The sequence below is a fragment of the Abramis brama genome (assembly GCF_963993115.1).
Source record: "Abramis brama genome assembly, chromosome: 1".
In the NCBI taxonomy this organism is placed as follows: domain Eukaryota; kingdom Metazoa; phylum Chordata; class Actinopteri; order Cypriniformes; family Leuciscidae; genus Abramis; species Abramis brama.
This window is the reverse complement of record NC_139963.1, coordinates 11304733-11331565: the sequence shown is the minus strand read 5'-3', so window position 1 is coordinate 11331565 and position 26833 is coordinate 11304733. Positions and strand designations below refer to the sequence as shown.

Here is a 26833-nt window from a genome sequence, read left to right as displayed (position 1 = left end):
ATCAAAAAACAAACAAACATATACTTCATCCATGATGCGCGCAAGTATAGCAGATGTCCTGTAATCGGTAAATAAAATCACAGACATCGGGTGATAAGAATTGTAACTCAAACTCAACGGTATACAGCACATAATGGTAAGTACTTTATTACTATTTTGTTCTACTCACAAGTCGCATGAACAAACGTTCGATTCAGCCAGCGCCCGATGCATTAGTGAACCGACTGAAGTATCCTGTCTGATTCAGACTGAAGTGACTGACGATTCGTTCACCAAACCAAATTCATCAGGAAAGTTCTTTGATTAACTCTCGACTTGCATCTGGATTGCAATGTATCATTTCAAACTGTTTGCCTTCTTGTTCATATGTTAACAAACCTCTGTTGAATTGCATTGTTGGACTCTGTTATTGTCAAATGTGTATTGATACCCATACCTAAAATATAAAAAAATGAATTGTCCTAATCAATGGCTTTGACATGGTCGACTTACTATATATAGTTGGTTAGTCTTCTATAGAATATATAGTTCATATAAAATATGTAGTTAATCGCTAGTTAATCAAGAATATCAAAACGCAATTCCATTTAATCAAATTTTTTAAGGTTCTAAATCTTTAGTAATTAGTATTACAGTAATTAAAGTTACTGTGACAACCAAAATCTATTCTCTTTAAATAGCAGATATCTTTTGTTGCCAGCATGAGCACCATACTTGTAATTCATAATTAGCCTGTATTAGGGCTGTTGGAATTAATTCCGAAATTTGAATATAATTCGAATAAAAAAAATAAAAAAAAATCAATACCATTTGAATGCTGAAGTTACTATTCGATAATTGCTTTTTTATGTATATTTAAAAAAAAAATTTTTTATATGCAATCTTGCCTTTCTCGCTGCCTTGGCTTACACGCATGTGAAAATGAAATGCTTTTGTTTTTGAATCGTAACACAATTGTGCATGTTATCCACGCTGTATCATCATAATACTGTCAAAAATGGCGGAGAGCAATGTCTCCACGGAAACGGAGATCAACACTCCTGACAATTTGAGAAGCGATGTGTGGAAGGTGTTTGGATTTCAAACCATAAATGGAAAAATTACAAATAAAGAAGTGGCAATCTGCAGAATATGCAAAATCCAAATGAAATATCACTCCTCAACTAGCAACCTGAGGGCACACCGGAGAATGTTACACCCTGACAAGCTAGGCGATCTGTCCGAGGAACCGCCGCTAAAACAGGCAAGAATTACTTCTTTTCTGCCTCTCTCCTCATCACGGGGCTTACCAGCTATCCGCCAAAAGGCATTAACAGACAAACTGACACAGTTTATCTGTAAAGATATGAGACCGATCAACATCACGCAGGGGTCTGGATTTAAGATTTTATTCACAAGCTTGAGCCAAGGTACACAGGCGGTTCCTAACCGCGCAAAAATCACTGACAGAGTTTTGAAACTGACACAACATCAGACAAAAGTTGACAAATTAAAGTCATTCATTTTGTTCCGCTGTTCTCTTACGAGAGGTTCTCTCGTATTGCGTAAGTTGCTTACGCATCGTCTTTCTTCGAGATCTGAAGCCAAAAAATTATCCTTAATTTTGTATTCATTGTCAACGCAGTGCGGCAGCCGGCAGACCTAGGCAGGCTGTATAAGCGTGCTCATTGGCTGCTCGGCGGCAACTGCTTAAGCCTATCAGTGAGCACTCTGAAACGTGGCCACCAATGAGGGCGCTTCGCGCCCTCCACACCCTTCTAACCGTCAGAATGGGTGTGGCCAGCGTGTATATAACCAGTGCTCAGAGGCTAAAAAATCTGATTTTCTTGTCTTCAGCGAAGCTCTTCGCGTCGCTGGATCTTGAGAGCCGCCGCCGTTGAAACCAGCGACCAGCAAGCCTAGGACAGCGCCTGGAGAAGCCGGCCGCCTTCGCCGCCTTCAGCCTTCCGTGCCTGCTATGCTATCCGGCGTCATATCCTTTTACTGCTGTGTGTTCGCCTACTGCGACACACTTTTCTCTCTATCTAAAAGAGCACGGGGCGTTTTTCTCAAAATGCCCTGTTTTTCCTGCGGCTCGTGCCGCGCTCCGCTCAGCAACGGAGACCGCCACCTCATTTGCGCTCTCTGCCTGGGCCGCGAGCACGCCGCCACCGCACTCTCCACGGGCGGCTGCCCTGAGTGCGAGGAACTTTCAATGTCGACCCTGGGGGCTCGACTTGAAGTTTTCGACCAGGATGTCGCTCCGCCTGTCCCTGCTGGGCCGCGCAAAAAGAAGCGCCGCTCACAGCGACCGCCGGAGACCGACGAGGCGCTTCGAAGCTCGCCGGATCCTCTCCCTCGAGCTTCCCTCTCGCCTTCCCCGCCCCCCCTCCCGGCCGCGCAGCCGCCGGCTCCCGCCCGCGCCGCCGCCGCTTCAGGGGATGAGGCGGACGAGTTTGATGAACGCGCCGCAGACAGCTGTTCCATCCTGGCCTCTGACAGCGAGGAGTGGTCTACTGCCTCCTCTTCAGTCCAGGAGACGGGCCGTACTCGAGCGGGCGAGGACGCGGAACTTTTACGCCTCCTCACGCGAGCTGTTGAACAGCTGGGCCTTGATTGGTCTCCTCCTCAGGAGCCAGCACCGAACAGACTCGACGGCTGCTTTCTTCATCATCGCCGCCGACAGCCAGCGGCCAGAACCGCGCCCTTCCTGCCTGAGCTTCACAGCGAGCTCTCTAAATCGTGGAATGCTCCATTCTCCGCGAGAGTTTCTTCACACGCCTCATCGACGCTCTCACAGGTTGACGGCGCCGCTGAGAAGGGGTATAATGCCATTCCCCCCGTGGAAGAGGCGGTCGCAGCGCACCTTTGCCCGCCCTCTGGTTGGCGCTCAAAGGCTGCCCTTCCGTCTAAGGCTTGTAGGACCACATCAGCCCTCGTCGGCCGCGCTTTCTCCGCCGCCGGACAGGCTGCTTCTGCACTCCACTCTATGGCCATACTGCAGATCCTCCAAGCTAACCTCCTCCGTGATCTGGATGAGAAGGGCTCGGAGTCTGCTTCCATCACGGATTTGAGGAGCACGACGGATCTCTCCCTTCGCGCCACGAAATCCGCTGCCCAGGCCATTGGACGGTGCATGGCCTCTCTGACTGTCGCAGAGAGGCATCTCTGGCTCACGCTCGCGGATATGAGGGAGTCTGAGCGCGCGGTGTTCCTTAACGCCCCCCTCTCCCCCACCGGCCTGTTCGGCCCAGCGGTAAACGGGATCGTGGACCGCTTTTCGGAGGTTCAGAAGACCACACAGGCTATGAATTTGTTTCTGCCTCGGCGCTCCAGGCCTGCTGCACGCCGTCCTCGTGACCAGCCTGCGCAAACCTCAAACCGCGCCGCGCCCGCCCCTCCGTTTCGAGCTCTTGAGCCCGCGATCAGCGGCGATCAGAGCCCGGAGGTCATTTGAACAAGGCTCTTATGAAAAGACCGTTCAAAATGCTCACAACCAGACAAATTCTCGCGCAGATTCGCCCAAGGGACTGGTTTATATCTCTCGATCTAAAAGACGCGTACTTTCAGATCCAGATAATACCCCGTCACAGGCCATTCTTGAGATTCGCCTTCGACGGTCAGGCATATCAGTACACCGTCCTGCCGTTCGGCATGTCTCTGGCACCCCGTACGTTTACGAAGTGCATGGACACGGCTCTCGCTCCCCTGAGGGGACGGGGAATGCGAATTCTGAACTACTTGGACGATTGGCTGATTCTAGCACAGTCAGAGGCCGAACTCATCGCCCACAGAACAGTGCTTCTAAGCCACTTGGACAGCCTGGGGCTTACGGTCAATTGGACCAAGAGCTCGCTAGTGCCCAGTCAATCAACCTCTTTTCTGGGTTTGGATCTGGACTCTGTGGCAATGACGGCCCGCCTGTCGACACAGCGCGCGCGCTGCATTCGACGCCTGGCCGCGTCCTTCCGGCCGGGCAGCACCGCACCTCTCAAAACATTTCAGAGGTTGCTGGGTTGTATGGCCTCAGCTGCAGCAGTGCTTCAGCTGGGTCTCTTGCGGATGCGCCCGCTACAACGCTGGCTGAATGCCCGAGTGCCTCACAGAGCCTGGGCTTCCGGCGGCATCCGAATCAGTGACTCAGAGCTGCGTTTCAGCACTGAAGCCCTGGTTAGCGGCCGACTGGTACCAGCGGGGAGTGACAATGGGAGCCATCTCACACCGCAAAGTTATCTCGACGGACGCTTCCACCTCAGGTTGGGGCGCCCTGTTCGAGGGCAAACCGGTTTTTGGCCTGTGGTCAGACCAGGAAAAATGCCTCCACATAAACTGTTTGGAGATGATAGCGGTCGAGAACGTGCTCAAGCGCTTCCTCCCATTCATACAGGATCACCATGTGCTAGTCCGCTCGGACAACATGTCCGTGGTATTCTATGTGAACCGACAGGGCGGTGTCAGATCCAGGAATCTGTGCAAGCTGACAGAACGCCTTCTTGTGTGGGCTTACCGCTCGTTGCGCTCGCTGAGAGCCGCGCACGTGCCGGGCCACTTGAATATCGGTCCAGACAGACTGTCCAGGGACAACATTCCCCCGGGAGAATGGTCCCTGCACCCCCAGACAGTCCAGTTTCTCTGGCGCCTATTCGGCAGAGCGGAAATCGACCTCTTTGCGTCGGAAGACAATGCTCACTGCCCGAGATTCTTCTCGAAAAGCGAGGACGCGCTGTCCCAGACATGGCCCAGCCTCCCGCTGTATGCTTTTTCTCCGATCTCCCTGTTGCCACAGGTCATTTCGAGGATCAGGGAAACGCACCACTCAGTGCTTCTTATAGCCCCGCGCTGGAAGAAACAGACTTGGTACCCAGAGCTAGTGAGGCTGTCGCGCTCATCCCCATGGCCGATCCCGGTGAGAAAGGATCTCCTCTCCCAAGCCGGTGGATCGATCTGGCATCCCCATCCAGAGCGCTGGTCTCTGCATGCATTGGTGATCAACGGATACCCGTTGACCTGCCAGAAGGGGTCGTGAACACGATCACACAATCTAGAGCTCCCTCTACGAGACGGCTCTACGCATCTAAATGGTCAGTGTTTTCTAAATGGTGCGCTACTAAGAGCTTGGATCCACGCGCATGCGTGGTCCCGCGGGTGCTCTCCTTCCTACAAGAGCTGTTGGAAAAGGGCAGGTCCCCTTCCACGCTCAAAGTATATGTGGCGGCTATTGCAGCGTTCGCTGAGACGACGCGCGGCCGGGCAATAGGAAGGAACGAGCTCATTATCCGCTTCCTCAGAGGAGCTAGACGGATGAATCCCCCGCGGCCCCCCTCGGTTCCTATTTGGGATCTGTCCTTGGTCCTGGAGGCCCTGAAGGCTTTTCCCTTTGAACCGCTCGAATCCGTGGATTTAAAGTACTTGTCGCTTAAAACCGTTTTTCTGATAGCCCTGTCTTCAGTTAAACGTGTGGGGGATTTGCATGCGCTATCTGTTAGCCCTGCATGTCTTGAGTTCGGACCGAACGACTCGAAAGTCATTCTCAAACCGAGACACGGTTACATCCCCAAAGCGATTGGAACCCCTTTTAGGGCACAAGTCATTTCCCTTTCGGCTCTGCCAGCATCCGATAATGGGGACAGTGATAACCTCCTATGCCCTGTCCGGGCACTGAGAGTTTACATCACGCGCTCCGCTGCTTTCAGGCATTCAGAGCAGCTCTTTGTTTCCTTCGGCGGACGCACCAAGGGTCTCGCCGCCTCGAAACAGAGCCTGTCCAGGTGGATAGTGGACGCGATTGCAGCAGCTTATGCCTCCAAACACCTGCAGTGCCCTCTGGGTATCAGAGCCCACTCTACTAGAGGCATGGCCTCTTCGTGGGCCTGGTCCAGCGGAATTTCTATCCACGATATTTGTATGGCGGCGGGCTGGGCCTCCCCATCGACATTCGTGAGGTTTTATAACCTGGAAGTTCCCGCCTTACAGGCAAAATTACTGTCAGTGTAACTGACATATATGCTCTGCCCAGCCTCTCATGTGCAGACTATGTTTTCATGCTGACGATATGTCTGGTGTGGTACTTGGGGTGAAGTGTTTTATACTCAGACCGGCTGGACCGCTCTGTTTCTCATTCCCCTTTACGCGCTGCTTTCCGGTGTTGGCCCGCGCTGCCGGCCGCCCGTATTCCACTCTGTGGCGCGGGGGTCTATTCTCTTCATGAAAGACCGACTATGTCGCTCTTTTCTTACCCTAATAAGTGCTTGTGTACTGTATGGGCTCGCTCTGCCGGCCCTACCATTTTGCACTGTTATACGCTTATAGACCGGCCGCGCCGCTCTATTTATATGTACTGAGTTATGTGCTTGTACTGTGTTGGCCCGTCTCTCCGACCGGCCACCTATTCTAGCATACGTACTGTGTGGGCTCGCTCTGCCGGCCCTACTAATTTGCACTGTTATACGCTTATAGACCGGCCGCGCCGCTCTATTTCTTATATTGTGTGAAGTGCTTTGTACTGTGTTGGCCCGTCTCTCCGACCGGCCACCTATTCCAGCAGAATGTTTTTCCCCGGTCTCCCTGGGATTCATGGGCTGGATGCTCGGCGCACACGGCGTTGACAAAGGGTTCCCGATGCGTAAGCAACTTACGCAATACGAGAGAACCTCTCGTAAGAGAACGTACTCGGTTACCTAATGTAACCTTGGTTCTCTCTAGAAGAGGGAACGAGTATTGCGTAACCTGCCGTGTCGCGCCACGAGCTTTTGCACTTCTGACTGCGAAAACCAGATTTTTTAGCCTCTGAGCACTGGTTATATACACGCTGGCCACACCCATTCTGACGGTTAGAAGGGTGTGGAGGGCGCGAAGCGCCCTCATTGGTGGCCACGTTTCAGAGTGCTCACTGATAGGCTTAAGCAGTTGCCGCCGAGCAGCCAATGAGCACGCTTATACAGCCTGCCTAGGTCTGCCGGCTGCCGCACTGCGTTGACAATGAATACAAAATTAAGGATAATTTTTTGGCTTCAGATCTCGAAGAAAGACGATGCGTAAGCAACTTACGCAATACTCGTTCCCTCTTCTAGAGAGAACCGAGGTTACATTAGGTAACCGAGTACGTTTTGTTGTTAACAAGAAAGTGGTCACCTGTTTCTAAATGTTTATTGTAATGTTAGATGTCCCTCTAGTGGACAGAATGTGTAACAACAACCACATGCTATAGTGGCATTGGCGATCCATAAGCCTGTGTAATGTCGTAAATATTAATAATAAGATGAATTTGAGCATTTAATATTCGAATATTATTTGAATATTATTTGAATATTAAGTTAAATAAGGAATGGAATTCGAATAGTATTATAGATGAAGATTGACAGCCCTAGCCTGTATACCATATTCTTCTAATTATCTGAGTTAAAGAAGGCTATAATCAAACCTTGTTTATAGTGAAGGGCTGGGCTTGTTGCACAAAGTTCAAGATTAGTTTTTAGCAAAGTCATTTTTTTCGGGCTCAAAAGATGGGTTGGTTTTTAGCGGTTCATCGCCATGGTAAATTACACCTGTTTCACACACTCCGTTTGCACGTATGCGGTGCAGGAGAAGGACACGCTCATGGGCTTTCACATATGCTGCGTTTGCAGTTCGCAACTGATCCACTGTAGACTACAAACACAACATCTATTCACTTTTTTAATTAAATTTAATTTCAAATAATTTGTCAGAATTGCAATTCTCATGACACAGTACAGTTATAAAGTCTTTCATAGACTTATTCACGTTTAAACACACTAAATTATTATTCAGTGCATTACTTATAGATTTATATATTAATTTGCTCAAGCAAGTGGCAAGAACATTTAAACATAGTTAAAATCACAAACATTAAATTAAATCTTACAATTGACAAAAACAGTCGGCTCTCATGTTAGTTATTCTTTATTTCAGACTCAAAAAGGTCCATAAAAAACATGTAAAAGAGACAGACAGACAAATAAAAACAAAGGATTACTATAATCCATATAAACAATTTCTCCAGTGCCTCCAAAGCAGCGAACTGTACCTAGGTACTGCTCTGGTCAGGCCATATCAAAACAATTATAATTTCATTTTGCGAGTCCATAAGTCTCATCATAAATTTATACACAACATTTCTTATTACAGCATTTAGTGTGGTCACATCATTCTGCACAAACAACTGGCTGGCACTGGTCCAGCGAGGGACTTTCAAAAGAATCCTAAGAGCATCATTGTATGCTACTTGTAACTTGTGAAATACAGCTTTTGTGTAGCAACACCACAGGTGAGCAGTGTAGAGTGGTGTGCAGTAGGCTTTAAACAAGACTATTTTTACATTTTCTGTACACATTCCAAATTTCCGTGCCAGCATATTAGCTTGTGCATACAATTTACAGTACTGCCTCTGGATGTCATCATTATCAGAGAGGTCACTCCTTATAATGTGACCGAGGTACTTCACTTTTTCCACAACTGCCAAATCCCCTCCTGACAAATGAAACATGGGAAATACAGACTTATGCTGCTCTCTAGTCCTCACAATCATCACAACAGTCTTTTTTGGGTTAAATTTGATGTCATATCGTTCACCATATTCAGTACACACATCAAGCAATTGCTGGAGGCCTGCAGAGCAGGGTGACATAATGACCAGGTCATCAGCATAAAGTAGATGATTTAATAGTCTTTCCCCTATCATGCAGCCGGTCTTACAGTTTTTCAATGTTCGGGAGAGATCATCCATATAAAGGTTAAAAAGCATGGGTGACAGGATCCCACCCTGCCTCACCCCATTAGTCACAGAAAAGGATCTTGATATCACACTACCCCATCTAACCTGCATTGTTTGATGTGTGTACCAAAAACCTAGGATCCGGATTAGGTAGGGAGGAACCCCTCGCTGTTGCAGTTTTTCAAACAGTTTGCCATGGTTAATGCGGTCAAACGCTTTGGAGGCATCCAAGAGCCTCATAGTAAGTGTCATGCTTTTTTCTTTAGCATTTAAATCTTTATATAAAAAGTCCCACAGGTCATACAGAACTTTGTTTCTCCACTTCAACAACGAGTGTCATCCATTGTGCAGCTTTCTTGTTCAGTGTATTTCTCAGACCAGGAGATGCAAGGCCCTTCTCCACACATAATACAACAAGCTGTGCAGTGTATTTCACAATATATATATTTTTTTACTCATAGTAAGTGTTTTGCTTTTCTTTGCTTTACCCCGGGCTTAAAGTACAAGATGACTTCGAAAAATAGTAGTATAATAGGTAACACTTTACAATAAGGTTCCTTTATTAAACATTAGTAAATGTATTAACTAACATGAACTAACAATGAGCAATACATTTACTACTGTTTTTGTTAATCTTTGTTAATGTTAGTTAATGAAAATAAAGCTGTTCATTGTTTGTTCATGTTAGTTCACTGTGCATTAACTAATGTTAACAAGATTTTAATAAAGTATTAGTAAATGTTGAAATTAACATCAACAAAGATGAACAAATGCTGTATAAGTGTAGTTCCTTATTAATTAATGTTAACTAATGTAGTTAACTAATGAACCTTATTGTAAAGTGTAACCGTATAATTTAATTAGATGCAATTATGGTGAGATTACATTTTCATGTCAATCTGTGTTCATTTTGACCACGAACCATGCGCTGCCTTTTAAATTTAGCGTGTGCAGGACAGCTAAAATGGACTCTGTGCGGAAAAGATTGCTGCACTGCTGTATACGAAACTCTCCTGGAACGCATTGCCGGACCGCATCCGTGTGCAGTGTGAACGCTATAACTTGTTAGCATGGGTATGGGAAAAAATAAAAAACACTGCAATCGGAGTATGTGTGAAACCGGCGTTAAGCTACACGGCTCGCCTGCTCTGAAACAGGTTTTATTCTGGGTTAGAGATCGCAAACCCAAACTGGACCAATCAGCTGTGAGTAAAGAGACATGTATCTGATGCGATAAAGCCACTCCCCCTGTATCTCTCGCTCCAGATTAAAGCAGTTTATAGTGGAAAAACTTTAGAGACAATCGATAATCCTTTGCCAATTATTTCTTACACAATATTTATATTATATGAAACATAATTACTTTTAATTCATATAATATATTCATATAATTATTATATTAATTGACAAGTAATATTAAACTTTCCTTTTAAATTAATATAATACATGTATTCATATATAATGCTTATGTGTATTTATTTGAGCTCTTTGTGAACCTATAGGCTAATTATAAGGCATATTTCTTTGATTTACAGCATGTATAAATACTTGCATCATGTATTTAGGAACGTTTTTAAACGTGATTTAATTAACTTTATTCAAATGAAGTCATCATTTATGATATAGCCAATCTGACTATATCATAAATGATGACTTCATTTGAATAAAGTTAATTAAATCACGTTTAAAAACATTCCTAAATTAAATTAAGGATAATGAATTAATCTTTAAGTGTAGATGAATATACTCACACAGGGTCAAAGGACACGGCTTCATTACAGAGATCAGTGGGGTGAATCATGGATCTGTCACTCTTCATAGACACACATCTGGATACTGGAGATGCTGCTTTCTTTCTCTTCCTGCTGATGATACTGAGGAAAACAGAGATGTATTTCAGATCATTTCTGAAGCCAGAAAAATAGACCACATTTACCTATTTGCTATTAATGCAATTTAAGAAATATAAACAAAAGGTTGTAGTTGTAATGTTGAGGACAAATTTTACCACTAATTCTTCAATTGATTTGCATTTGTAAGCCCTTGTCTCTTCCAGAGAACTCGGGACAGTAGATGGAAATCTCACTGGCCCGATTGTGTCAGTACTGCATTGTTACAAAAAATCTATATTTGCATATATTTTTAAGTCTATGCAGTTTAAACATTCAAGCAATGTTAAATTCAAGCACAAATATAGCTGCGAGCAGCGATTACGGGCCCAAGCCGGTGGCACCGCAACCCCGGTGCCTTTAGTTACCTAAAGGCACCGGGGTGGCGGTACCGCCGGCTTGGGCCCGTAATCGCTGCTCGCAGCTATATTTATATATATATATATATATATATATATATATATATATATATATATATATATATATATATATATATATATATATATATATATACATACATACATACACACACATACATATATATATATATATATATATATATATATATATATATATTATTGTTCAAAAGTTTGGGGTCAGTAAGATTTTTAATGTTTTTAGGAGAAGTCTCTTCTGCTCACCAAGGCTGCATTTATTGATTAAAAATACAAACAAAAACAATAATATTGTGAAATATTATTCCAATTTAAAACAGCTGTTTTCAATTTTTAAATATTTTACATAGTAATTAATTTCTGTGATCAAAGTTGAGTTTTCAGCATCATTACTCCAGTCTTCAGTGTCACATGATCCTTCAGAAATCATACTAATATGATGATTGATGCTCAATAAATATTCATTATTATTTTCAATGTTGAAAACAGTTGTGTACAGATTTTTTTTTTCAAAATGCTTTGATGAATGTTAAGTTCAAAAGAACAGCATATATTTCAAATATATATATTTTTAACATTATAAATGTCTTTACTGTAACTGTTGATCAGTTTAACTCATCCTTCATAAATAAAAGTACTGATTTATTTTATTTATTTCCCCCAAAAATAAAATTGTAATTATTACTAACCCAAAACTTTTGAGCGGTAGTGTTTAACGTTACAAAAGCTTTAGATTTCAGATAAATGCTGTTCTTTTGAACTTTCTATTCATCAAAGACTGTACACAACTGTTTTCGACATTTAAAATAATAATGAATGTTTCTTGAGTATCAATCATCATATTAGAATAATTTCTGAAGGATCATGTGACAGTGACGACTGGAGTAATGATGCTGAAAACTCAGCTTTGATCACAGGAATAAATAACAGTTTAAAATATATTAAAATAGAAAGCAGCCGTTTTAAATTGGAATAATATTTTACAATATTACTGTTTTTGTTTGTATTTTTAATCAAATAAATGCAGCCTTGGTGAGCAGAAGAAACTTCTCTGTTATGTGCGCGCCACAGACTGCACGCACGTCCGCTTAGAGTTCCGCCTTTTGCCTTCCGTCAATATTACGTTATCAGAAAAATATTTTTTTAGAGAATCGATTTTTTGACATTTGTGAATCGATTCAGAATCGTCCACGTCCGCATCGCGATGCATCTAAGAATACATTTTTTCTCCCACCCCTAGATTTCATACAACAGGTTAATAAACAGTTACAATTAAGTCACTTACATTTTAGATTCAATGTTGACTGTTTTTGTTCTGTTTCAGCAGCGAAAATAGTTAAACAAAGATCACGGCAGAACCATCACGTGTTTTCTCATAACTGAACGATTCAGCATTTTTAACGAATCGGTTGACTCAAAGATTGAATGATCAATCCATAAACATCTGTCTTAATCATGATCGACTCATTCGAACGAATCGTTTGAACGAATGAATCAATGACTCGCTTATTAAGATGGATGCCTGGCGACACCTAATGGCGGTTTAGTGTTGTTTAAAAGCATCATTCTTTCCCACATGTGTGTGATTTGTGTGTGCAACATTATCATTATTTTTCTTTCACTATTATATTAGCGATTTAAAAGCACCCACTCGTGTCACACGTCGATTAACCGGTGGGAAAATATCCTCAGACACATACCTAATACATGTATATTTAAATACAATATTGGCCTACCTGGTAAAAAGTTTTATATACTATTTTGATGTCCTTTTGGACACAAGAGGCCAGTATAGCCCTATGTTTGCTTTTTTGTTGAACCAAATAGCACTAAATAGCCTGTTTTAACTTTTTCATTCTTCTTGAATTGCAAAAACAGAATAAAATGGGTTTAGTTGTGATATTTGTATTCTTTTATATAGAAATAAATGGTATATAATTACATTTTTAGAAGATTTTTAGTGTTTCCTTTTTGGACATTACTTTAATCCCTCGCCATAGCAAAACCATTTGAGATATTTATTATCCATTCACAATTTAGCATATTTAATGTAGTTTCATCATGTTGAAAAAGTTTGGTACGAATAAAATAAATAGTTTAAGAGGAGTGGCTAAAAATTCAGAGGCTGATTTTGCAAAAAAATTCACATTCAGACCAAAATATCTGACTTCCTGATGGCCAGAGCTATTGAATGTAAATTAGAAAGTTGTCCGGCTTGATGAGAACAATATACAAACTGTTTTTTCTTTACTGTAGTTAAAACTAACCCCCCCACTTTTGTCAAAAGCATGTTGAAAGTGACACACTTCCTGCTGCCAGTTGGTGGCGCTATAACTTTGACTCACAATAGCTACATCCATCTGATCGGCCTCTTACCACGAACACACTGCTGAAGTTTCATCAAGATCAGTTAATGTATGCAGAAGTTATTCCACTTCCGTGTTTCTCTTTTCTCGCCATAAATTCGATTCCTCGCCACAGCCAAACCGTTCGAGATATCAAAAATCCGTCCGCAATTTAGCATCCTCAAAGTCTTGACTACATGCACACCGAGTTTGAAGGGGACACGGTGAATTTTCTAGGAGGAGTATTTCACATTCCACAGCAAGCGTTTTCCAAACAACCCATAATAGCCGACTTCCTGTTGGGCTGGCGTAAAACTTGACCGGGGTAAAGTTGTTCGGCCCGATGAGATCTATATGTGTACCGAGTTTCATATTAATTCATGCGAGCGTGTTTGATATATGGATCAAGTTTTAGAACCCCGTTCAAGGGGGCGCTGTTGAGCCCCCCAGCCACGCCCGGGTACCAGCTTCAGCCCGGCCCTGATGGCCGTGGGTTCTGACCTGTGTGCAAAGTTTCAAGAGTTTTTGAGCACGTTAAGGACCCCAAAAGCCCCTGAAACCTTGATTAACAATATAAAAGCAATAGTCAAATCCCCCCCTCCCCTCACACACACACAGACACAGAGAGTGAGAGAAAATTCTTCAGAAAATCCACATTCAAACCAAAATATCTCTCTTCCTGTTGGTCGGAGATGGTTCATGTAAATTAGAAAGTTGTCCGTCTTGATGAGAACAATACACATACCAAGTTTTGTTGCTGTTGATAAAACTAACACCCCCACTTATGACTAAAGGTGGCGCTACTGAGCCCCTCACCACGCCCGTTTCTGAAACTTTGCACATGTCTACTGGATAATAAATGTGATGTGTCTGTCGAGTTTCATGCAATTTCAAGTATGTTAAGAGTCTCAAAAGCATAAAAAAAGAATATTAAAGTTTGATGCGTTGCCACGGCAACAGTATCTAAGATATCAATAATCCTTTCACAGGTTTACATCTGCCGTGTGTCTACATTGTACACATAAAGTTTGAAGCAAATCTGGTAAAAATAAGACAGTGATTTCAAAGCATTTTAATAGTGATGTACTTCCTGCTGCCTGTTGGTGGCGCTATAACTTTGACTCACAATAGTCACATCTGTGCGATCGGCCTCTTACAACGAACACACTGCTGAAGTTTCATCAAGATCAGTTAATGTATGCAGAAGTTATAACACACTTCCTGTTTCATTTTTTCGCCATAAATTCGTTTCCTCGCCACGGCCAAACCGTTCGAGATATCAAAAATCCGTCCGCAATTTAGCATCCTCAATGTCTTGACTTCATGCACACCGAGTTTGGAGGCGAATCGATGAATTCCCTAGGAGGAGTACATTAAATTCCACAGCATGCGTTTCCAAACAACCCTAAATAGCCGACTTCCTGTTGGGCTGGCGTAAAACTTAGAGCACGAAAGTTGTTCGGCCCGATGAGTTCTATATGTGTACCGAGTTTCATATTATTACATGCAAGCGTGTCTGATTTATGGACAAGTGTTCGGATCCCGTTCCAGGGGGCGCTGTCGAGCCCCCCTGCCACGCCCGGGTACCAGCTTCAGTCCGGCCCTGATGGCCGCGGGTTCTGACCTGTGTGCAAAATTTCAAGAGTTTTCGAGCATGTTAAGGGCCCCAAAAGTGTCCGAAAGGTTGACAAAATAATAATAATAATAATAATAATAATCCTACCGAAAACAATAGGGCCTTCGCCCTTTCAGGGCTTGGGCCCTAAATATAGCTGCGAGCAGCGATTACGGGCCCAAGCCGGTGGCACCGCAACCCCGGTGCCTTTAGTTACCTAAAGGCACCGGGGTGGCGGTACCGCCGGCTTGGGCCCTCCATCGCTGCTCGCAGCTATATTTATATATATATATATATATATATATATATATATATATATATATATATATATATATATATATATATATATATATATATATACATACATACACACACATACATATATATGTATATATATATATATATATATATATATATATATATATATATATATATATATATATATATATTATTGTTCAAAAGTTTGGGGTCAGTAAGATTTTTAATGTTTTTAGGAGAAGTCTCTTCTGCTCACCAAGGCTGCATTTATTGATTAAAAATACAAACAAAAACAGTAATATTGTGAAATATTATTCCAATTTAAAACAGCTGTTTTCAATTTTTAAATATTTTACATAGTAATTAATTTCTGTGATCAAAGTTGAGTTTTCAGCATCATTACTCCAGTCTTCAGTGTCACATGATCCTTCAGAAATCATACTAATATGATGATTGATGCTCAATAAATATTCATTATTATTTTCAATGTTGAAAACAGTTGTGTACAGATTTTTTTTTTCAAAATGCTTTGATGAATGTTAAGTTCAAAAGAACAGCATATATTTCAAATATATATATTTTTAACATTATAAATGTCTTTACTGTAACTGTTGATCAGTTTAACTCATCCTTCATAAATAAAAGTACTGATTTATTTTATTTATTTCCCCCAAAAATAAAATTGTAATTATTACTAACCCAAAACTTTTGAGCGGTAGTGTTTAACGTTACAAAAGCTTTAGATTTCAGATAAATGCTGTTCTTTTGAACTTTCTATTCATCAAAGACTGTACACAACTGTTTTCGACATTTAAAATAATAATGAATGTTTCTTGAGTATCAATCATCATATTAGAATAATTTCTGAAGGATCATGTGACAGTGACGACTGGAGTAATGATGCTGAAAACTCAGCTTTGATCACAGGAATAAATAACAGTTTAAAATATATTAAAATAGAAAGCAGCCGTTTTAAATTGGAATAATATTTTACAATATTACTGTTTTTGTTTGTATTTTTAATCAAATAAATGCAGCCTTGGTGAGCAGAAGAAACTTCTCTGTTATGTGCGCGCCACAGACTGCACGCACGTCCGCTTAGAGTTCCGCCTTTTGCCTTCCGTCAATATTACGTTATTAGAAAAATATTTTTTTAGAGAATCGATTTTTTGACATTTGTGAATCGATTCAGAATCGTCCACGTCCGCATCGCGATGCATCTAAGAATACATTTTTTCTCCCACCCCTAGATTTCATACAACAGGTTAATAAACAGTTACAATTAAGTCACTTACATTTTAGATTCAATGTTGACTGTTTTTGTTCTGTTTCAGCAGCGAAAATAGTTAAACAAAGATCACGGCAGAACCATCACGTGTTTTCTCATAACTGAACGATTCAGCATTTTTAACGAATCGGTTGACTCAAAGATTGAATGATCAATCCATAAACATCTGTCTTAATCATGATCGACTCATTCGAACGAATCGTTTGAACGAATGAATCAATGACTCGCTTATTAAGATGGATGCCTGGCGACACCTAATGGCGGTTTAGTGTTGTTTAAAAGCATCATTCTTTCCCACATGTGTGTGATTTGTGTGTGCAACATTATCATTATTTTTCTTTCACTATTATATTAGCGATTTAAAAGCACCCACTCGTGTCACACGTCGATTAACCGGTGGGAAAATATCCTCAGACACATACCTAATAAATGTATATTTAAATACAATATTGGCCTACCTGGTAAAAAGTTTTATATACTATTTTGATGTCCTTTTGGACACAAGAGGGCAGTATAGCCCTATGTTTGCTTTTTTGTTGAACCAAATAGCACTAAATAGCCTGTTTTAACTTTTTCATTCTTCTTGAATTGCAAAAACAGAATAAAATGGGTTTAGTTGTGATATTTGTATTCTTTTATATAGAAATAAATGGTATATAATTACATTTTTAGAAGATTTTTAGTGTTTCCTTTTTGGACATTACTTTAATCCCTCGCCATAGCAAAACCATTTGAGATATTTATTATCCATTCACAATTTAGCATATTTAATGTAGTTTCATCATGTTGAAAAAGTTTGGTACGAATAAAATAAATAGTTTAAGAGGAGTGGCTAAAAATTCAGAGGCTGATTTTGCAAAAAAATTCACATTCAGACCAAAATATCTGACTTCCTGATGGCCAGAGCTATTGAATGTAAATTAGAAAGTTGTCCGGCTTGATGAGAACAATATACAAACTGTTTTTTCTTTACTGTAGTTAAAACTAACCCCCCCACTTTTGTCAAAAGCATGTTGAAAGTGACACACTTCCTGCTGCCAGTTGGTGGCGCTATAACTTTGACTCACAATAGCTACATCCATCTGATCGGCCTCTTACCACGAACACACTGCTGAAGTTTCATCAAGATCAGTTAATGTATGCAGAAGTTATTCCACTTCCGTGTTTCTCTTTTCTCGCCATAAATTCGATTCCTCGCCACAGCCAAACCGTTCGAGATATCAAAAATCCGTCCGCAATTTAGCATCCTCAAAGTCTTGACTACATGCACACCGAGTTTGAAGGGGACACGGTGAATTTTCTAGGAGGAGTATTTCACATTCCACAGCAAGCGTTTTCCAAACAACCCATAATAGCCGACTTCCTGTTGGGCTGGCGTAAAACTTGACCGGGGTAAAGTTGTTCGGCCCGATGAGATCTATATGTGTACCGAGTTTCATATTAATTCATGCGAGCGTGTTTGATATATGGATCAAGTTTTAGAACCCCGTTCAAGGGGGCGCTGTTGAGCCCCCCAGCCACGCCCGGGTACCAGCTTCAGCCCGGCCCTGATGGCCGTGGGTTCTGACCTGTGTGCAAAGTTTCAAGAGTTTTTGAGCACGTTAAGGACCCCAAAAGCCCCTGAAACCTTGATTAACAATATAAAAGCAATAGTCAAATCTCCCCCTCCCCTCACACACACACAGACACAGAGAGAGGGAGAGAAAATTCTTCAGAAAATCCACATTCAAACCAAAATATCTCTCTTCCTGTTGGTCGGAGATGGTTCATGTAAATTAGAAAGTTGTCCGTCTTGATGAGAACAATACACATACCAAGTTTTGTGATTCTAGGAAAAACTAAGCCCCCATTTTTGACTAAAGGTGGCGCTACTGAGCCATTCCACCACGCCCGTTTCTGAAACTTTGCACATGTCTACGGGCTAATAAATGTGATGTGTCTTTTGAGTTTCATGCAATTTCAAGTATGTTAAGAGTCTCAAAAGCATCAAAAAATAATATTAAAGTTTGATGCGTTGCCACGGCAACAGTATCTAAGATATCAATAATCCTTTCACAGGTTTACATCTGCCGTGTGTCTACATTGTACGCATAAAGTTTGAAGCAAATCGGGTAAAAATAAGACACTGATTTCAAAGCATTTTGAAAGTGATGTACTTCCTGCTGCCTGTTGGTGGCGCTATAACTTTGACTCACAATAGTCACATCCATGTGATCGGCCTCTTACAACGAACACACTGCTGAAGTTTCATCAAGATCAGTTAATGTATGCAGAAGTTATAACACATTTCCTGTTTCATTTTTTCGCCATAAATTTGTTTCCTCGCCACGGCCAAACCGTTCGAGATATCAAAAATCCGTCCGCAATTTAGCATCCTCAATGTCTTGACTTCATGCACACCGAGTTTGGAGGCGAATCGATGAATTCCCTAGGAGGAGTACATTAAATTCCACAGCATGCGTTTCCAAACAACGCTAAATAGCCAACTTCCTGTTTGGCTGGCGTAAAACTTAGAGCACGAAAGTTGTTCGGCCCAATGAGATCTATATGTGTACCGAGTTTCATATTATTACATGCAAGCGTGTTTGATTTATGGACACGTGTTTGGATCCCGTTCCAGGGGGCGCTGTCGAGCCCTCCTGCCACGCCCGGGTACCAGCTTCAGTCCGGCCCTGATGGCCGCGGGTTCTGACGTGTGTGCAAAATTTCAAGAGTTTTCGAGCATGTTAAGGGCCCCAAAAGTGCCCGAAAGGTTGACAAAATAATAATAATAATAATAATAATAATAATAATAATAATAATAATAATAATAATAATCCTACCGAAAACAATAGGGCCTTCGCCCTTTCAGGGCTTGGGCCCTAATAATAATAATCCTACCGAAAACAATAGGGCCTTCGCCCTTTCAGGGCTTGGGCCCTAATAAGACGCAAAAGATAACTGAAGCACACGCGTCTTATTGTGCTTCTACATGATCAAATACACACAAAAATGTGTCAAAAATGCCCATCACGGTTCATATTAATGTAAACACAGTCGGTTATGTCTTAGGTGAAAGAAAACAGTTGGGGAAATATATGGTGTCATCTCAGATCTGTCCATCAGGTCTTGAAGTGACAGCAGCCTAATAACCCTGGTGCTGTCTGTGACATTAAATCAAACAATGAAAGACAGAAAAGAGAAAAACACTTACTAGCTGTGTTTCCATTATAGATTTGTGCAAAACTTTTGCGATATTTTCTAAATGTTGATAAAAAACTATTGCGAAATGATGGCGTTACACCAGGTGACTTGTAAATGTGAAAAAACTGTTTCCATTGCAGTTTTGCAAAATATTTCTTTATTATTTATTTTTCTTATTTTTTGCGATATATGAGAGTTTTAGCAAAATTGACGTGTTTCCATTGTCCGTAATTTCAATTTGCGGAATTTGAATGGTAATGGAAACACGGCTACTGCTCTTGACCGAATAACTTGGTAGCTTTAATAAGAATCAATGCATATTTAATTCACACAATAGGCCTATAGAATATACATTTTATTTTTACATTTGATGACTTATATCTGTAGTATTTTATTAGTTTATAGACCCACCTGGAAAACTTAAAGCATTGTTTCATTTCTTTTGGATATTTGATCTATTGTATTTATTGTCCTATTGCTTGCAATTAGTAACTGTTAACATGTCTTCAAAAAGCTTTGTAAATAAAAACTTTGAGAAGTTTGTAAATAATGTAATGTTTTAACTATAAAAACATTAAACATGCTAACATCATATTTATCTTTTGACACGAATGAAAACAAGGCTGTATATTATGAATAGGAGTACAGTGTTTTCGATGGATTGTACAGTTGTTCTGCTGACAAAACATCTTTCCAAAACATTTTGTAGACAAAAACAACCATAAAAAAATAGTTTTGAACTATTTTGATCTTTGATCTTTATACACACTGAATGCCATTGTAAAGGCTGTAGGTTTGTCCCTCACCGTCTCGTTTTTATCCACGTAACATTCAATATGGCGTCTACTGACCAAGGTTATAACCTGTCATATAACCCCACACAAACGCACAGCAAATATAGAGAAAACGGGAGCAAAACAGGATTTTCATCTCTTCAGATCCCAATACACTGTTTCCATTCTCCAAAATAACCTGGTTATCGGTTGAATTTTTATCACTGGAAAAAGTCAAGCCCCGCTCTATAGTTTTTCACATTAGAAAAGCTTTTTACTCAGAAAACAAAGGAGTGAGTGATTTATCTTGTTAAATAATTTCACTTCAAATAAAGATTGTATGAATTACATTGTTACACCATTAAGTCGCGACAAGAGACTGTAAAAAAAAAAAAAAAAAAAATTGTACATCAAACATTCATTCAAGAGATGAAAAAAAAAAAATCCCAAATTCCCCCCCCCCCCAAAGATTAGACATTTTTTAAATAGACTGCAGTGCAGCAATTAACATTTTGTCAGAAGCTCTAGTAAATGACATGTTTTTTTTTTCAGTCGTCTATTCAGAATCGTGCAGCTCTAACAGATATGAATGATACTCACACAGAGTCAGGGAGTCCATCACTGAACATAGGGGGATTAAACATTGAGTGGTTACTCTTCATAGACACACAGCTGAATCCTGGAGATGGTCCATCATTGAACATCGGGGGAATAATCATGGAGTTGTTACTCTTCATGGACACACAGCTGAATCCTGAAGATGGTCCATCACTGAGATTAGGGGGCTGATGAATCATGGAGTTGTTACTCTTCATAGACACACAGCTGAATCCTGAAGATGGTCCATCACTGAACACAGGGGGCTGAACCATGGAGTTGTTACTCTTCATAGACACACAGCTGAATCCTGGAGAAGCTGCTCTCTGAGTGTGAACAGACGCCTCCTCCTCTCTCTCCTCATACACACTCATTTCACAGGTACGGTTGTCCTCCTCTCTCTCCTCATACACACTCATTTTATAGGCAGGTTTCTGTTTCTCTTCTTCCTAGATGACAGATATGATTTCAGGCCTGTATTTGGCAAGAAAAAAACAAGAATAATACATTGAATTTTTACAATTAAATTAAAATGAATCTCTTGGGTTTTACTAGATACTGGGCGGTATACCGGTTCATACAGAACACCGGTTTTTATTTTTGCTATGATATGAATTTTTAATATACTGCCATACCAGTGTATGTCGCTTACACAACGTTCAGAACGTGGCGCGACACTGTTTGAGAGGAGTCTCTTATCCCGTCTAAAGTATTGCGGTCACATAGTCTCTTTTCATTGTTGCACTGTGGTGATGATGGCACAGCCAAAGATGGTCCTATATTAGGGAGATAAGAGGGTCTGTATCTCTTACCACTGGAGAAAGCGTAACGGCTAACTTGGATCACATGATGCACCTCAGCCTATTGTGTAATGGCAGTGACGTCAGTGCACACAGTTCAAAGTTTTATGACAGTCAGTTACAGCTTACGTTAATCAGTTTCATGTGGATTATTAGCGCGTTGGTCTTGTGAATAAATGTTCTATAATTGGTGTTATATTGTTATATAGTGTTATATGGTGTTCCCGACAAATATATTGTTTAGCGTAAATCATGTTGAAGATTAGCGTACAAGCTGTCGATTACTTAAATGATAAGGTGTTTCCTCACAAAAGCGGTTTATTCAGTGCAGTGAAGCCTCCTCTCCATTGACATCCATTCATAAAAAACGTCCTCTCTTCGGCCTGTCCATTAGGCGATATAGGCGGTCGCATTCAGCGTGTTAAGAATTATCTACCCATGCATTTTGTATAGATTTTTACCCTCTGATGAAGTTATCGTAGTTGTTTAAATTAAGGCGGGCCATCTCAGGCCTAGGTGAAGGGTAGGTTGTAAAGAGCATGCAAAATGGCCGTTTTATCCCCTTTTGATATGCTAATTATGCAATTAATTTACGTTAACTGTCTCTTTCTCTGCAATTTCTCAACTGAGAATAATGGTCATTAATAATCACTATTATAATTTTGAGCAAAAATATTATAATTCTGTCTTTTATGTACTAGGGGCTATGCTGAAATGTCTTAGTTTCTTAGTGTTTTTTCATATGTACGTTGAATGTTACACTTTTATACACTTAAATATTGAGCAATCTATAGCCTAATTTTTTATATGTATATATATATATCTATATATATAATTTATAGTATATATAATTTTTTTTATGTACAATTCATACATTTTATTTCATTTATTTGAGTTTCATGTAAATATTTTTTCATATGCATGTTGAATGCTACACTTAATACACATTTACAAACTTAAATATTGAAATTGTCATCATGTGCTTTCTCTTCCTTCATAAAATTGTTATGAGAGTTTTTTACTCCAGAGGGGCCAATTTTCATGATCTTGCCTAGGGCCCCACAACCCCACGGGCCGGCACTGATTAGGGGTTATGCTTTTTTGATAAAGGTTGCAGGCTTGTCATCTAGTGGCTTTGGCACAGCTGTATGTGTTACTAAGTGTGACGGTAAAGATGGATTGGTTAAACTATAATTGATAGCTGTCAAATTATATTACAGTGTTTCCCATACACTAGTTCACAATATCAACACAGTCCACCACAAATAGATTTTCCAAAAGCCTTTGACATCGTTGAATAAACACGAGCACTGCACGTTTCAAAGTCAAAATGCGGTGCTGGTGTTTTTATATGAATGCATCTTTGAAGGGAACAGATTGTCTTCAAGTTAGTTTCGATGTAATTTTCATTTAATCTTTCTTGATCTTTACTGATAAAGCAGTGTTTATGAGCCCTGCGCTGCTTTGTATTCAGCCTTTACCGAGGGAAACCGCTGTTTCTGGCTCCTGAAGCACCTCTTTGTAAACAGCATCATAAACAGCATCATTTTCTGGGGCCTTACTAACCTGTATTAATACTAGTGTGGAATTATTCTACAATATTCACTCATGACAGTAAAATAGGGCATTCTAAGTATTTCCTATCTCAATCAGTAGAAAATGTGGTTAAAGGCACACTATGCAGCTTTCCGTTTTTGTCAAACAGCGACCCCTAGAGTCGCTGTGGAGTACTTGTATTTAACGTTACTGTCGTAAATACCACTCGCGCAGAGCCGTCTCTGCACTCACGGCCTGATCCCTTCCTCCCTCTATACCGGTACCTGTTCAGTAGGATGGAAGCTGTAATGAGTGGAAATAAGGTGTGGCCCCTTTAAGAGCTGCGCGCGCCCTGTTGAACTGTCGTCGGCAGTCTGTGTTGTATGTGCACCTCGAACACCCGTATGCGGGTTATTTCAGTTTGATGCTCATTCTTATCCTACTTTTATCAAGTAAAGATGTGGATGGTAGAACGGGTGACAGACAGTTACACGAGTTCGACTGGGGAATAAAGTGCAAGTTGTGAGATGCCAATCGCCTCCGTGAGTCTGTCTGGCCTCTGTAATAACTTCATCTGTGAGCTATCCCTATTTCTCCTCCTGACAGAACGCGTTACAAAGCGTCGGACATCGAACAGGCACAGATAACCTCTGAAGATGTCTACTAGTCCATCAACAAGAACGATATTTACTCGAGTCTGACTCCTTGCTCGGTCAGTCTGCCGTTTCCTCTTTCTTTCGTCCTCCGCTCCGACAAGCTTTCCTAGCTTTGTGTGCAGTGCCGTAAAGCAATTCGTTACATCGCGAGACCTGATATCACGCGATACTTCCTGACGGCGAGGCCACCGACCCGCCAGCCCAAAGTTGCAAGTGAGTTTTTTCCGCTCTCGGCACCAGGGGGGTGCGAAACCACCACCATTCAACCCAAAATAAGGAATATAACCATTCCACTGACTCCGAAGCTGTTCAGTTAAGGTTAAAAAGTTACCTAGTGTCCCTTTAACACCCAGTCATGAAATACCAAATATACAGTGAAACCGGTATAATTTTGAAAAATACTGTGATATAAATGTTTGGTCATACCGCCCAGCAATACTAGATTATTCTAATTTCATAAACTTTCTGACCTGGACTGTTTCATTTAACTATGTTTTTTTCCTATTGTGCATTGTGTGACAAAGTTTTGTATTTTCAATATTCTGATAATGTACCCATGTGTGTGTGTGTGTGTGTGTACCTGGTTTTCCCTACTTGGGGACCAAATGTCCTCATAAGGATAGTAATGGAAACAGCTAATAAATCATAATAATTAGTGTGGAAAACAGCTAATAAATCATAATAAATGAAGTGTTTATAGATAAAATAGAACCAGATAACATTGAACAAACGTTCTATTAACGTTACAGGAAGAACATTTGTTTATAACTTTGAGAACGTTAGAAAACGTTAGATATGAGAATGTTTCCAGTTAGTTGGGATACAGTGATGTGAACTACTCAAAAAATTTGAATGGCATTTCGCTATTTGTAATTGAAAAAATGCTATAATTTACATGATCCATGTTATTCATAAATGAATGTGACGAGACAAGAAACGTGTTGTGTTTTTAACATATAAGACACAAATAAGAGTGAATGTAGGCCTACGTTCAAGGCATGGTTGCCTTGTTCTCAGCCCAGTATATTTTGCTCTTAGGCTACTTGTTTCTCGTTAACGTTTCATCGTTTTATTTAGTTTATGGATGTTTTCAGGTTAGAGCACAGCAAATTACAATCAGAAATACAATCTGTGTACGTTTATCCATTTTCATGAGTAAGTTAAGATAGGCTATTACAGTTCCCACCGTGAAGTAGCAGTTAGCTAACAGTTAGCTTTAACGTGTTTGAGTTCGACATATTTACACGCAAAGCTCTATCTATAGATAGATTTTATTGTTACTGCTATTGATATTATAGATAACGTTTTAACAAACTTACCGTGACATTTGAGGCCATTCCTGATCTTGAATTTTCTGAAATGGCGCCTGTTTGTTTGAATCGACCGCTTTCGGTTTCACTCTGAGACAGAGACAGGTATTGATTGGGTGACAGGTGAGTTCCGAGTCATCTTCAACATCAAGCCCCGCCCCAAACTGGACTGAACGTGATGACGTCGAGCTACGTGCTCTACGCACTCTACTGCACTAAACTAGAGACTAGAAGTGAACTTAAAATGAAATAAAGAAGTGAGTACTTATTTATTTCAAAAGTAAAAATATAAATGAATAAATCGCTTTTTAACTGATAGATGAATTGGGTTAATTAGGGCGATGTGGGACACCTAAGCTTTAATATACCTCTTCACAAGCAGGTCTATGTAAATATCGCCATACTATAGCTGGATTGTAAAGTGTTTTTCATGTCATTGAGGAGAGCGGGACAGTTGTCAAAGAGCAGGAACCCCATGTTAAAAAAAATATTTGTATCCATGCAATATAATGTAAATTAACATTGTGAAGCTAATTTAAAAAACATCAAATAATGTTCAGAAGAACGATAAAAATAAAAATAAATTATAACTTTTATTCAGCAAGGACACAGTAAATTAAATAGATCAAAAGTGACATTAAAGACATTTTTATAATGTTACAAATGTTCTTTCAAATAAATTGTGAAGTTTTGATCTATTTGTAACCTTTGGCTAAAAGTATTAAGAAAGCCAGGCTACAGGTAATAGGTTATTTCACCATCCAGGAAAATAAAATATAAACACCCCAAATGCGGTTACAATGATATGAAGGACCCTGGATTAAGGGTCTGGATTAAAAGGCAGAGACGTGACTTCCAAACAATACAAGTTTTAAGTTTATTTTCCACTAAAAGCTTTCTGAGAATGGAAAGGTGTAGCACCAAACACTAGTCCCAAACAGAATAATGAACAAACTTGTGTGTAAAACAGTGTCCAAAAAACCTCAAAAATCAGAAAAAAGATCCGCATACGAAAATTGGCCAAAAAGCTCCAATATTTTATTGTCCAGAGGCCACAAATAAAGTGCAATTTAATTTCTTTGCTGGTGTAAATACATCCACGCCTTTTGGAAACGGGAGATCTTTTTCTTTTTTTTTTTGCAATTGCCAGAAGTGGCATTTTATACATTTTAATTTTATCTTACAACTTCCATTGATAAGAAATTAAGCATATTTTAGGACTGTTACGTTTTGCATTTTGACATTTACTATTACGTGCCAAAATTACTAATTTGATTTCATAATGTTTCTGGATGTATTACTTTTGTGTTTTATTTGTTGTCATTTCACATTATTCTTACATTCTTACAATAGTTTATGTTTGTATTTTTTTTTAAATGTAAATCAGCATTAAAGCAGCACAACTAATGCTAGCACTTTATAAGATTAAACACTATCGGTTTCTGAGGTTTCACAGATGAGATGATGGACGTTCTTGA

At 40.5% G+C, this 26833-nt stretch overlaps 1 protein-coding gene across 1 annotated transcript in view; it reads right to left on the bottom strand.

The window, feature by feature from the left end:
- Positions 1-25450, bottom strand: part of LOC311086380 (NACHT, LRR and PYD domains-containing protein 12-like) — a 78278-nt gene extending 52828 nt beyond the window's left edge. The window contains exons 1-3 of the mRNA XM_084119246.1: positions 25365-25450; positions 21057-21527; positions 10462-10584 (exon numbers count right to left, since the gene is read on the bottom strand). Of these exons, the coding sequence (XP_083975372.1) occupies positions 10462-10584; positions 21057-21472 (539 nt within the window). The 5' untranslated portion in view covers positions 21473-21527; positions 25365-25450. The remainder of the gene's footprint in view (positions 1-10461; positions 10585-21056; positions 21528-25364) is intronic.
- Positions 25451-26833: the final 1383 nt, after the last annotated feature.